The sequence below is a fragment of the Littorina saxatilis genome, linkage group LG1, assembly GCF_037325665.1.
Source record: "Littorina saxatilis isolate snail1 linkage group LG1, US_GU_Lsax_2.0, whole genome shotgun sequence".
Lineage (NCBI taxonomy): Eukaryota > Metazoa > Mollusca > Gastropoda > Littorinimorpha > Littorinidae > Littorina > Littorina saxatilis.
This window is the reverse complement of record NC_090245.1, coordinates 102,283,088-102,296,624: the sequence shown is the minus strand read 5'-3', so window position 1 is coordinate 102,296,624 and position 13,537 is coordinate 102,283,088. Positions and strand designations below refer to the sequence as shown.

Sequence of the window (13,537 nt, the reverse complement as noted above, 5' to 3'; positions counted from 1 at the left end):
ACGTCAAGCCCTATATAAATCGCCCCATACATACATACATACCCATGTTCTTGAACATAACACAACAGGTAAGATCATGTAACAGGTAAGATGATCACTTTCTGAGAGTGAAATCAAGATGCATCGACTTGTCAACTAAATCATTTCCTATCAGAGAAGCAAGGAATGTCTCTGGGAAAGAAAACATTTCATAATCATGATTTCTTATGACAAAGTGCCTGCCATTCTCCCCTCTGTCTGAGGACATTTCAGTGATTACTGTGATCAAACCGAACATGCTTGCATGAGGAATTTTCTTTGCCACAGAGTGAAGTATTCCACAGGCCAGTTTCTTATACAGTGGAACCCCCCTTTTAAGACCCCCAATTTAAGACTTCCCCTTTTTTAAGACCTTGCCTTCTCAGATTTTCTGTTCATAATTCCTCTGTAAATTTACCTCCAATTTAAGACTCCCTCCTTTTTAAGACCTGATTTTCTCAGATTTTTTGAGGTCTTAAAAGGGGGGTTCCACTGTACACGAATTTGACAGTACAGGGTGACCCGCCAAAAATGCCACCCACAAAAAAAGCTAATAACTTCTACATCTGTTGACCGAAATACCGACCAGTCCACAAAGTGGCAGGTTTATAAGTCAATTGGTTTGACTTTTGTGCACTGTAAAAAAAAAGGTTCCGAATTCGCAGATCGACTCAACAAAGTGAGCTTTGACATTGTCAATTTCAAACCTTGTACTGTGGAGTCGATCCTCGAATTCGGATTTATTTTCTTCAAAAGAGCACAAAGTCACACCATTTGACCTACAAAATTGCCATTAGGTGGATAGGTCATGCATAAGCTGAAGATTATGTGCACCAAATATGAAGTAATTCGGTCAACAAATGTAGAAGTAATTAGCATTTGTGGGTGGCATTTTGGGGGGGTAACCCTGTAGAACTTAATACTATCAAGTCCATCAGCGCGAGGGACCATGCGAGGTACCCGAGGGTCAGGTACCCATGGTGGTCTCGTGAGACACGTCTTGCTCTGAAACAAATCTTCATTCTTCAGTACATTTTCCACACTATCATAATTTATGGTTTAAAGTCACACTTGTAAATGTTAAAACACTTCTGTGTTTGAGGTTAGCCTGCGTTCTTAAATCAATGCGAACATGGTCGGACGCTGAACCACGATGCTTTCACTTTCGCTCGATAGCTCGTCGCAAAATACATTATAACTCCGTTATTTTTAATTTCTTTGACTTAAAACTTGGTATAAAGTCAGACATTGTTGTGAAGATACTATATATATCAGGGCCGGACTAGGCTAAGAGGAGGGGGGGGGGTTGCCAGTGGGGGTCAGGGGGCGAAGCCCCCTGAAGCTGATGGGTAGGTCATATTCTGAGATAGCAAAATGGTCGCTCCTTGCATGAAACGGCATAAAATAAACAATAATAAAAAATGTTTTAAATAAGTGAGGTACATGTTTAGGCTGGGGGGGTGGGGGTTGCGCAACCCCCATAACCCCCCCGGTAGTCCGGCCCTGTATATAACAATATTACATGTACATGCTTTAGTTTGAGGTCGCGCAAGGTAGTGCAAGGTCGCGTGTGGTCGCGTGCGGTCGCGTAGTAATTAGTCAGACCCGAAGTACTCTTTCGTGTTAAAATTCACATTTCGTTCGTGCCGGATACAATAAAGCAAGATGGCAGGCTCAACAAGACTGGAGATTAATTTCAACAGACTTCTTCACCGCTGCGAGGCTATGGCGGCGGAGAAAGAACAGAAGAATTGGAGATTAGAAAAGGCATGTATTTTTGTGTGTGTGTTGTTCCACGTAACGCTTTGTTTTGACACAGTATGGCAACTGATGCCATCAAGCCTATTCCACGTCATCGACACATAAACATTCGTCTGCTAAATCTGGAAGAAGAAGACAAGAGGTGTGTGTGTGTGTGTGTGTGTGTGTGTGTGTGTGTGTGTGTGTGTGTGTGTGTGTGTGTGTGTGTGTGTGTGTGTGTGTGTGTTTGTTGGTTTGTATGGGGGTATTTGGGTGTGCACCTAAGACAGATTCAGAAAGAGAGGTCTTTACCACTAAGGGTTGTGGAATTTGCATTCAAATGTACTGAGTGTTATGCATCCAGCCCTGGCCCAGTGATGATTGTGCGTTTGGCTCACTGTACACAACCTTATAGCTCACTACCATGTGTGTGAAGGAATGATACATTTTACCGTCTAACATTCTCGCATCAGGAACACTCAATACTTTCAATAACTCCCTTGATAAACACTGGAAATAATGGCTGATTTAGGATGGTTCAAACCTTTAATTTTAAAAGAAAGAATGTCAGAAAAACGCTGAAAACTAGCAGTAGCAACAGATAAAAACAAAAACAACAACTACAGATGGAATCATTCAGCTGGCAAAAAGCATATATATATTATATGTACCTTTCAGGCCATACCTACATGATATGATAAGGAAAATACCATTACCAATTTAGCCTGGAAGGTGTAAAACTAAAACCTTCAATAAAAAGTATTCCTACTATCAGTTCTGAGGATATGATCAGGGTGACCATGATTTTATTTGGAATTCTAGTTTAATACCTCATCAACACAGATATTGTGTTTCTTTAAATACGTACCAGATATAACTTGATATTTTTAAACGTTTTATTTGGTTTGGTCAATGTATTTTCAGGCATACAGTGGAATCCAGCTATAACGAACCTGGGTTTAAAGAAATCCCTCTTTTAACAAGCTGCCATTGATTTCCCGGCAGACAGCCTTCTATTTTTTACTTGTTACTTTCCGGCTACATCGAACCTTTTGAACTCATTTGCATAACGAACCCCTCTTTTAACAAACACGTTTTCATCGCCCCAGAGCCGTTTTGTCTCTAAAAGTCACAAGGCTACAACGAACTGATGTCAATAATTGTCTCCAAAGACAAAAATACACAAAAATACACAAACACAAGTGCACATTGCGTGATGAGCGAACTCTGAACAAACAGCGGGAGGTGCACGGAACAGCCACCGCCGCTGTGTTGACCCAGAACCACTCCCAAAACAACAGAAGCACGTGTTGCTGCCAATACCCTACGTCGCTACTTGCAGGCAAAGTGCAGCGATGTCTGTGACGTGGATATGATCTCCAAATTGGAGTGTACAGTGGAGAAGTGTGCCAGTTCTGAGCAGCGTCAGACAAACATTCTGGACTTTTTCAAAACAGCTTAGTACGTGTGTCGCGGCAGTGTTAGTGTGTGCAGTGTCTTTTTTGACGAACACGGAGATTGATCAGAATGTACATGTACATGCTTTTACACGACTTTTTAAATTTTACTTATAAAATTGTGACAGTAAAGTGAACATTTGAACTAAGCCTCTCTCTATGGATTATATTATGAAGCGGTTGAAAACATGCAGAGATTGTACTCTCCAAGGAAAGATCGATGGGACGATCATTTGAAGGTGATTGGGAAAACTTGTGTTAAGGCCATTTAGGGTTGAAAACTCTACAGCGAATTGCTGATATAACAAACTAAAATGAATCTCCCTTGAGATTCGTTGTACCCGGACTCCACTGTACATAAGAAGGTGCTGTTCTTAGAATCTTACATGATGTGAAATACTGACTCAGTGTTTAAAAATGTATTTACTTGCAGTATATTGGAGCTCTACAAGATCAACTGGCTGACATGAAAAAGGCACACAGGTTAGTTTCTTCAGCAATATAGTTCACTAGTTTTTTAATGTACAGTGGTACCTGCCATGAAAGGACACCCTTAGGACCAGACAAAAGTGTCCCTACATTGCAGGTGGCCTGTCATGACAGGTATATTTTGGTAGAAGTAAAAGACAAGGGACGTCAGAAGGTGTCCTTTTAAGGGAAGTGTCCTCTCATCGGAGGGGCCACACATGGCAGGTACCACTGTATGACTTTTCTAGGCAAGCCACCGGCTGTTAACGCAGTCCAGCAATGACTGACAGATATGCACATAAATATATATCCCCTTAATCTTTTTATAAATATGTGCATACTAGATTATATGAATTTTTGTTCCTCAACTACAGAGCTGTATGGCTGTTTGTTTCTTTGTTGATTCTTTTTCTTGTTCCTGGTCTGTCTTTAATCTGTGTTTGTCCGTGGCTGTCAGTCTATCCGTCATTTCATCTCTCAAATTGTTTCATTCATGAAATGTTTGATTTTAGACAAAGCTTAGTATTCACAATTCTTTGTAATGGACATACATACAAATGATAGAGAAACAATCAAAATAATTTTTTTAGTTTAACTTTGTAATGGACATACATACAAATGATAGAGAAACAATCAAAATAATTTTTTTATTTACTCTTAATGATGGGAAAGGCTAAGTGTATTCTACAGAGTAAAGACAAAACTGTCAAAAGTTTGAGTGTATGATTATTACCTTTACATTTTTTCAGTCGTCCACCACAGGAAGCACTGACGGAATATCACAAGAAGGTTGAGCTTCTGAAGGGATTAATTGAATTGGAGAAAATGGTAAGTCACTGAGTGTATTTTTGGGAATTTGGTAAGTGCTCATCTGTGTGTTTTAATACAGTGGAACCCCCCTGTTAAGACACCCCCCCCCCCCCCCCCCATGACTCCCTCCTTTTGAAGACCTTGTTTTCTCAGACTTTCTGTTCATAACCTCTGTAAAATGACCCCTATTTTAAGACTCCCTCCTTTTGAAGACCTTGTTTTCTCAGATGTTTGGAGGTCTTAAGAGAGGGGTTCCATTGTACTCAATTTCCGTTCTGTTGTATTGGTCGCTGTCTGGTACAAGTACGTTCCTCCATAGCATAAGGCCAAAAAGAAAAATATGTCTGTTTCCGGTAACATCGCCGAAAAAAATAGGGTTGGTTGGTGGGTTTTTTTTTTTTTAGGTTTTTTTTTTACCTTTTCAGAGGGATTCCCGGCGTCATTGGCCGCCATGTTTTTTTCGCGTGACGACGGAAACGGGCGGTAAGTCTCTTCGATTGTGAAGTCTCATCGACCGATTACCTCCCGTTTTTGTGTGTGTGTGCGAAAAGCGAAAAAACCCTTTAGGGTCGGCGCTTAAAAATAGGGTCGGTTGGGTTACCGGAAACAGACATATTTTTCTTTTTGGCCTAAGCTCAATTTCATCTTTAAACAAAAAAAATACAAACACTTTAATTCTTTTTCTTCTTCTATCTATTTATTAATTTGTTGTTATTTGGTAATGGCACACATCGGTGAGACTTTTAGTTTTTCAAGTACAGTTGTCAGAATTTGAAGAGTTTTAAACATACCATAGTTTTCTATCTGTAAGATTTTGTTTATTTCTTGTTTTTGTTCTTCTTGTTGATCACATGTCTATACTGTTAGACAGGACAGCGAGACAAATGATACTGTCTTCTCTAGGTCCTCCTTTCCTCCGTACATCTGGCAGCGGAGGGGGACTGCAGTTGGCCACACAGTTTTCCTTTGGTTTTCTAAGATGGGGCATCTCTGAAGGATGTGGTAGTTTATTTCAATTCTTGTAGATCTATATGCATCGGCACTATCATACATGTACATGTACTTGCATTTTCTCTCAGAAGTACTATGATGAAATAATTACTCAATATTGCTTTAACAGCCCCCTGGAGCAGAAAAAGCGCTGGCGACTGAACGACTGCAGCCTGTGACCTCCGGCCCAAACAATGCACCTTCACGTCAGCTGCAGGCACGAGCCAAAGTGCAGGGCCAGGAGGATATGCGACAAGAGTTGCTTGGCACGAAAAACGCTCAAGGTAAATTGATACTGTGAATCTCAGGGGGATGGAACGTACAGTAAGAACAAAAGACTTTTTGACTTTATTTTTGTAATGCATATTCTGCTACATGCAGGAGCTTGCCTTGTGAGAAAATTTGTATAGAGCACTCGCTATATGTTGGTTTTGCTTGAATCCATCAGAAGTCGATCAAGCCGGATGTCCAAAGGGAAGAAACTGCTGTATGGTGGTATGCTTGGTGCAAGTTTAAGAAGGGATTGCTTCCCTTGAGCCTTTCTCTCTCTCTCTCTCTCTCTCTCTCTCTCTCTCTCTCTCTCTCTCTCTCTCTCTCTCTCTCTCTCTCTCTCTCTCTCTTTAGAAGACATACTTTTTTGTATATGCTTTCATCGTCGTGTGGCACTTAATGCCTCGATCAGGTACTGCTGTTTGATAAGTACATGAAAATCTACTAGTATAATCATTTCATTTCAGTTAAGTTTTTTTTTTTGTTTTTTTTCTCTCTCTCTCTGTTTACGTTGTTCTCTTCATGGATTTTGCACATACATTATGATTATGTGTACAATGTGTACATGTGTGTGTGTGTGTGTGTGTGTGTGTGTGTGTGTGTGTGTGTGTGTGTGTGTGTGTGCGTGCGTGCGTGCGTGCGTGTGTGAGAGTGAGTGTATGTGTGTGTGCGTGTGTCTGTGTGTGCGTGTGTGTCTGTATGTGCATGTATGTCTGTGTGTATGTGACCTTGTGTGTCAAAGTGTGTGTTTTAATGTATACCATTACCAATGACCATGTTGGCATGTATGCTATGAACATTTTTTTTTTCTCTTTGTCTGATTTAATAACCATGTTTTTATGTTTTTGCTTTGCTTCTTCTTCTGCTTTAATATTATGCACTGCTTAGTTAATTCCCTCTTGGGCGAGGGCTGGATGAAAAAAGATCTTTGCTGTATCTACTCCATTACCCTCGAAAAATAAAGTTGGTTGGTTCGTTCGTTCGTTCGTTCTCTCTCTCTCTCTATTTTTAAAAACAAACTTGGGAATTTTTGACAAATTGTTTTTGCTGTATCATTTTAAATTCTTTTGCTGATTACTATATTTCTTTGTATTTGTCTTTTCAACGTTTTCATTGTACATAAATAGGGGCCACTTTGGAATGGCTCACATGATAATGTATGATCATGTAATGCTGTATTACCCAGGATTATCCATACATTATGGTATTTTGTTATTGCAAGTGATTGTTATGTAATGAGTTAGTAACTGTTGCTGTACCTTCAGAGTTTTCTGAGGGTTGATTGTAAAAGAGCAGTAATTGCTTTCATCATTACCCTTGTTAATAAGAAAAACCCAACACCTTATCTTATCTTTCTCTCCCTTCCCACCCTCTGTCTCATCTTTCTCCCAAATTTGCTGTTAATTCGACTTTTGTTTCTTTTTCATGAATCTTTCCTCATTAGTTACATTTGCTTGGGCTGGTGTTTTGTATACTATTGGTTTAAACAGTGTTTATTCAACAATTCATAGGCAATTCAACATAATACATGTTAAGGATCAACAACAAGCTCAAGCTTATGGTGTATCCCTGTATACTATTCTAAGTGTTTTGAGGTCAGTTCACTTTGGATTGTGGGGCTGGAGACTATTTTATCAAAAGTAAAAACTTTGCCAAACAGTAACAACGACAGCAAGAAACAAAACACAAAGCAACCACAAATCCGACCCAGGACACCAAAAAACGAAAATTAAATCAATCAATGAGTCTTATATCGCGCATATTCCGTGGGTACAGTTCTAGGCGCTCTGCAGTGATGCCGTGTGAGATGAAATTTTATACGGCCAGTAGATTGCAGCCATTTCGGCGCATATTTACCTTTCACGGCCTATTATTCCAAGTCACACGGGTATAGGTAGACAATTATTAACTGTGCCTAAGCAATTTTGCCAGGAAAGACCCTTTTGTCAATCGTGGGATCTTTAACGTGCACACCCAATGTAGTGTACACGGGGGGAGGTTCGGACACCGAAGAGAGTCTGCACACAAAGTTGACTCTGTGAAATAAATTTCCGCCGAACCTGGGATCGAACTCACGCTGACAGCGGCCAACTGAATACAAATCCAGCGCGCTACCAACTGAGCTATATCCCCGCCCCAAGTAACACCGACATTAACAATAATACATCCAAACCAAACAGAAAACTAAACAAGTAACACCGACATTAACAATAACACATTCAACCCAAACAGAATAAAAACAACAATACATGTACAGTGGAACCCCCCTTTTAAGACCTCCAACAATCTGAGAACAAATCAGGTCCTAAAAAGTAGTGAGTCTTCTTCTTGTTGCTGCTACACGTGGAGATCAGTCCAATTGAGAAATGTAGTGGTCATCTGCAGGGACGCCGCCGTGCCGTACAGCTTATCCTGAATGAGAGTCGGCTCCGGCCACATCTTCTTTCTCAACAACTGGAAGTTCCCGCAGTCTTGTAGGATGTGGTGGGTGTCCTGCTCTGCTTCTCCACAGGGACACATCGGGGACGGCACAACTTTCAGCTTTGAGTGGAGGTGTTTGTTCAGCCTGTTGTGCCCTGTTCGCAGCCTGAAGATGGTAACCTGCTCTGGTCTTGTGAGCAGGTGAAGGCTGTCTTTTTAAGCCGGGGTTCGGAACAGGGCTTTAGTCATGGTATTTAGCTCGGCAAGGCTTACGGCGTTGTCTTCTTGTTCTTTTTCTGCACCGGATTTTGCCAGGTCATCGGCTTTCTCATTTCCCTCTATGCCGCAGTGTGAGGGGATCCACTGAAGCACTGTCCGTAGGCTCTTGATGTTGTTGAGGGCCTTCTTTCATGAGGGTTGACTGTCACTGTTATAGGCTTGCAGCACAGAGAGGGCGTCTGTTAGGAAGACGACATTTGTGTTCTGGTCTGCTCTTGTCGCGATGGTGTGTGCTGCCTGAATGAGAGCGTCTACCTCTGCCTTGTACTTGGTGCAGTAAAGGCCGGTCGGAAGCGTCTCTTCCGTCCATTCTTAAAATGGGGTAAATTTACAAAGGCAATGAACAGAAAGTCTGACACAAGAGGGTCTTAAAAGGGAGGGAGTCTTAAATTGGGCGGTCTTAAAAAGGGGGTTTCACTGTAATATGCTGTGGATTGTGTACAGATACAGACCTGCGACAGCGAGGGCTGAAAGGAGGCAGCACTGATGCGTCTGACATCGACAGTCTCCTGCAACACCATCACCGCATACAGGAACGTCTGGCAGACGAGATGCTAGCCCACGCTCGGGCGCTCAAGCAGAACGTCACAAGTGCTGGACAAGTTGTCAGAGAGGACACCAAGGTAAGTTATCGTAGCAAGTGGGTTTTTTCTTTTCTCTTTCTCTCACTGTCTCCCTCTTATTATGTCTCTATCTCTCTCTCTCTCTCCATTTTTTTCTTTCTTCCTATATCTGTCTGTCTCAGGTATCTAAGGTACAACCGCCCTGATATGGCCCTTCGTGGTCGGCTGGGCGTTAAAGCAAACAAACAAAAAATCTAAGGACAAAAAAAAAATAGTCTGTTTACGGTAACATAGGCCAAAAAAATAGCGTCGGTAGGTTGGGAATTTTTTTTTTTCCCAAAAACATATTTTTAAGTTATTTTGCCAAAAAAACAGACTTTTAAAAAAAAAAAATTTTTTTTTCCCCAAATGCCCAAAAAAAGTCTAGGGTCGCGCGAAAAAATAGGGTCGGTCGGGATACCGTAAACAGACTATTTTTTTTTGGTGTGCCTAAAGACCTTGACAAACCTGAGAAAATCAGGTCTTATAAGAAGGGAGTCTTAAAATGGGGGTACATTTACACAGGTTATGGACAGAGAATCTGAGAAAACAGGGTCTTAAAAAGGAGGGAGTCTTTAATTGGGGAGTCTTAAAAGGGGGGTTCCACTGTATTATCATTACTGATACTATTTACACCCCCGGTATAGGGGTGTGTATAGGTTTCACTCGATGTGTTTGTGTGTTTGTGTGTTTGTGTTCGCATATAGATCTCAAGAATGAACGGACCGATCGTCACCAAACTTGGTGAACAGGTTCTATACATTCCTGAGACGGTCCTTACAAAAATTGGGACCAGTCAAACACACGGTTAGGGAGTTATTGGTGGATTAAGATTCTACAAGGACTTATATAGAAACATATTCAAAGGGAAATAACCTTCTCAGTTGGTGGCAGTGAGAATGGGTGCAGTGAGAATGGTTATTTCCCTTTGACCAACGGGGGTGTTTTTGCTTCCTCAAAGGAATTTCTTGTTTGACTCGTTTTTAACTTACCGTATTTGACGGATTACAAGACACACCGTTTTATAAGCCGCACCCCCGAATTTGGAAAAAAAGCCGCGGCTTGTAGTCCGTCAAATACGGTAACTTAAGAATATGGTCTGGGCATTTTACAATACGTTATACGTGTATCATTTGTGGCTACAAGTACATTTAAATACATGAGTCAATAAGTGAATGAATGAATACATGATGAGGAAAATAAATAGAGAAATAGATATACTGTATAATTAGATGATTGATTATTAAAATAATTAAAGAAATAGATAAAAGTACAATGTATAAAAACAACGACAACAAAAAATAATTATAAGGCATTACTGCCACAACAAGAGAGAAAGAATAATAGTGTGAAAGTGCTGAAGTTCATTTAAATGAATAATTATTCAAATAATTAAAGAAATAGATAAAAGTACAATGTATGAAAATAACAACAACAACAAAAAATAACGTGTTACTGCCACAACAAGACAGAGAGAGAATAAAAGTGTGCTGAAGTTCATTTTATTCGTGCACGTAACATGTTTACAGAAACTGGGAGAAAGCACCAAGCTAGCAGACACCAATTACAGCAAGCTTCAGTCAGAAAGTGAGAGACTGGTGGGATTCACACAGTCTTGTTCGTGGTGGGTTTGGATCATGCTGCTGTGTGTCATCATCACCTTCCTGGCAATGATCGTCTTCATGAAGATCTTTCCCAAGTGATGGCTGTGCTCGTAGACTTCATACAAGAAATGAGAGAGAGAGAGAGAGAGAGAGAGAGAGAGAGAGAGAGAGAGAGAGAGAGAGAGAGAGAGAGAGGAGAGGGGAGAGAGAGAGAGAGAGAGAGAGAGAGAGAGAGAGAGAGACTGTGAGTGTCGGTGAGTGAGAGAGAGAGAGCGAGCAAGCGTATCTTTCTTAGCACACATAAGTCACGGTGTAGAGGTGTGCAGTTCAATTTGTCTCCACTTGAGAACAAATCTTCAGCTCGAAGTGTTTCATATCATTTTTTTCAAGAGAGATACCTTTTTGGATATTTTTGTTGCCTGTTGCCAGTATTGTGAACTTAAGTCAGACTTTCTTAGCTGCTATCAAAAGTACATGTAGTATTTGACTTTGTTAAACTGGAATGGGTACTACTGATGAGTCATTGTATTTACAGGTCAGTGTCGTGTGTGCACTTATTACGCTTGAACATGGATTGTAAACAAATGACTGTTTTGTTAGTGAACTCTTACTTAGGAGAAGAATTCACAGGAGAATGCTTTTCTTGCTGATGCTTAGCTTTTAATACACAAGTGTGTTTACTTGAAAGAAAAAGTAACTAACAAATCAGACTTGATTAATTTATCTTCTCGTTTGTTTCAAATCTGATTACCTGCAGTTGTTTGTCTGAACAATGAATATTGTGTGCATTAATTGAAAAAAAATGTTGATGAGCTGCGTTGCATTTATTTTTGTGTGGACAGGGTTGTTATGGTGCTAATGCTGATGTTAGTGTTCATTGAGTTTTTGCAAAGTAATAAAGATGCAAAATGCAGTATTATTTTGTGTTCACAGGTATATATATGTATGAGTATGTGTGTGCTAGAATGTGTGTGTGTGTGTGTGTGTGTGTGTGTGTGTGTAGGATATGACGTATCTATTGATAAGACTGATCAACTATGTCAAATTGAATGCCCTAAAGGATGGTATGTGCACACCGACTAGGGTGTCATGCTACTTTTAATAAAACCCCGAGGCAGTTGTGTTTTCAAGTTGGTGTAGATCTTTTTTGTATGAAACTGCTTATGTTAAAACCAATTGTAGTGCTGGAAAGTTCATTTATTCCCCTACCCTCCCTGTGCAAGAAACTGCTGGATTATACATGAAGTGGTACAGAAAGAGAGTGAGAGATAAGATAATAAAAAATTCCGAGGTTAAAAACACTTATAAGGTGCTTGACTAGTTAATTTTATTAAAAGAGTACATGTTCACATTTAGGCCACACAAAAAAAGGTAGGTGTGGTTACGGTAACATAGCCAAAAAAAATAGGTTAGGAAGATAGGCAATCACTTTCTTTTTTTTTTAAACTTTTTTTTCTAATGTGTACAAATTAAACCTACTTGACAGGGAAATAAGTGTGCGACTCGGGCGATTTCGCTTTCATTGTGTTTTCTGCACTCGTTTTTTTTTGTTTTTTGTTTTTGACAAATGTAATAAAAAGTTATAGGGTCGGCCCCTAAAAATAGGGTAGGTCGGGTTACCGTAACCACACCTATTTTTTTTTTTAGGCCTTACCATCAATATAGTAGGCACAGATTTACACAGCAGGCTTCCGGATATACCAGACTGGCTTTAAATAGATCAATTCTTGGTATAAGTGTACATGTATTACGTTTATTAGCATGACCAGACTGGTTTATGGAGAAATGTTCTAATCATACAGCTGGTGCTTGACATGCTATTATTTGTATTCATCAAAACTCCTTTGAGAGATTTGTTTGTTTGTTTGTTTGTTTGTTTACTTAACGCCCAACCGACCGCGAAGGGCCATATCAGGGCGGTGCTGCTTTGACATATAACGTGCGCCACACACAAGACAGAAGTCGCAGCACAGGCTTCATGTCTCACCCAGTCACATTATTCTGACACCGGACCAACCAGTCCTAGCACTAATCCCATAATGCCAGACGCCAGGCGGAGCAGCCACTAGATTGCCAATTTTAAAGTCTTATGTATGACCCGGCCGGGGTTCGAACCCACGACCTCCCGATCACGGGGCGGACGCCTTACCACTAGGCCAACCGTGCCGGTCCTTTGAGAGAGAGACAGACAGACAGACATACAGAGAGAGAAAGAGAGACAACCACACAAACATGCAGATCCAAACACGCATACATACAGACACAGACAGACACACAAGGTCATAAACAGACACAAGGTCATATAGACAGACACACAGGGAGCACCTCTAGGTAAGCAAAAGAACAGGGTGTTAATTCGCATTATTCCCCCCTCTGCTTCTTTACCTCTGTAAACTTGTAGAGCTAGTTATTTTTCGATAATGCACCGAGCAACCAAACAAATAACGACCCAGCAACAGCCTGAATCCTCGATAGCGCAATGGGTTGAGAAGCTGTTCTGCGTCGACCGGTACTACTTTTGCGACTGAAAAGTTCCGAACGCTCTAATGTACGAAGTATACATCTCTGGAGCAAACAATACAAACATACCGCATTTAAATTAACAACTACAGACTTGAACACATGAATCTCCATATAAAATCCATGAGTTTTGTTGTTTTCTGAATCTAGATCTGCTGTGGCACAAACGTTCATCACAAGCACATTTCCAAGGCAAGTAACTCTCATACTTTGTCTAGCGACAAGAGTAGTTCCCCTTTCAAATTTCTTTTCACTCAGTTTCTTCGACAACAGACTGCAATCCGACGGTCAGTTTTCAACAATATTTCATTTAATAAACAGATCACACGCAACCAAATGCACACATCTCATCAATTTA

General features: G+C 40.6%; 1 protein-coding gene across 1 annotated transcript; it reads left to right on the top strand.

Annotated features, from left to right (window-relative positions):
* Window positions 1-1,661: 1,661 nt before the first annotated feature.
* Window positions 1,662-11,572, top strand: LOC138948001 (vesicle transport protein USE1-like). The gene is made up of 6 exons (XM_070319529.1): window positions 1,662-1,785; window positions 3,649-3,698; window positions 4,433-4,511; window positions 5,614-5,767; window positions 8,898-9,076; window positions 10,585-11,572. Exons 1-6 carry the CDS (start codon window positions 1,684-1,686, stop codon window positions 10,756-10,758), a joined length of 738 nt encoding a protein of 245 aa, XP_070175630.1. The 5' UTR covers window positions 1,662-1,683; the 3' UTR covers window positions 10,759-11,572.
* The last annotated feature ends 1,965 nt before the right edge of the window (window positions 11,573-13,537 follow it).

Bases quoted from the DNA above. Each gene is read 5' to 3' on its own strand.
- LOC138948001 (XM_070319529.1), top strand. From the start codon at position 1,684: ATGGCAGGCTCAACAAGACTGGAGATTAATTTCAACAGACTTCTTCAC. The intron at 1,786-3,648 runs GCATGTATTTTT...ATTTACTTGCAG, and splicing joins AGAATTGGAGATTAGAAAAG to TATATTGGAGCTCTACAAGA. The intron at 4,512-5,613 runs GTAAGTCACTGA...TTGCTTTAACAG, and splicing joins TAATTGAATTGGAGAAAATG to CCCCCTGGAGCAGAAAAAGC.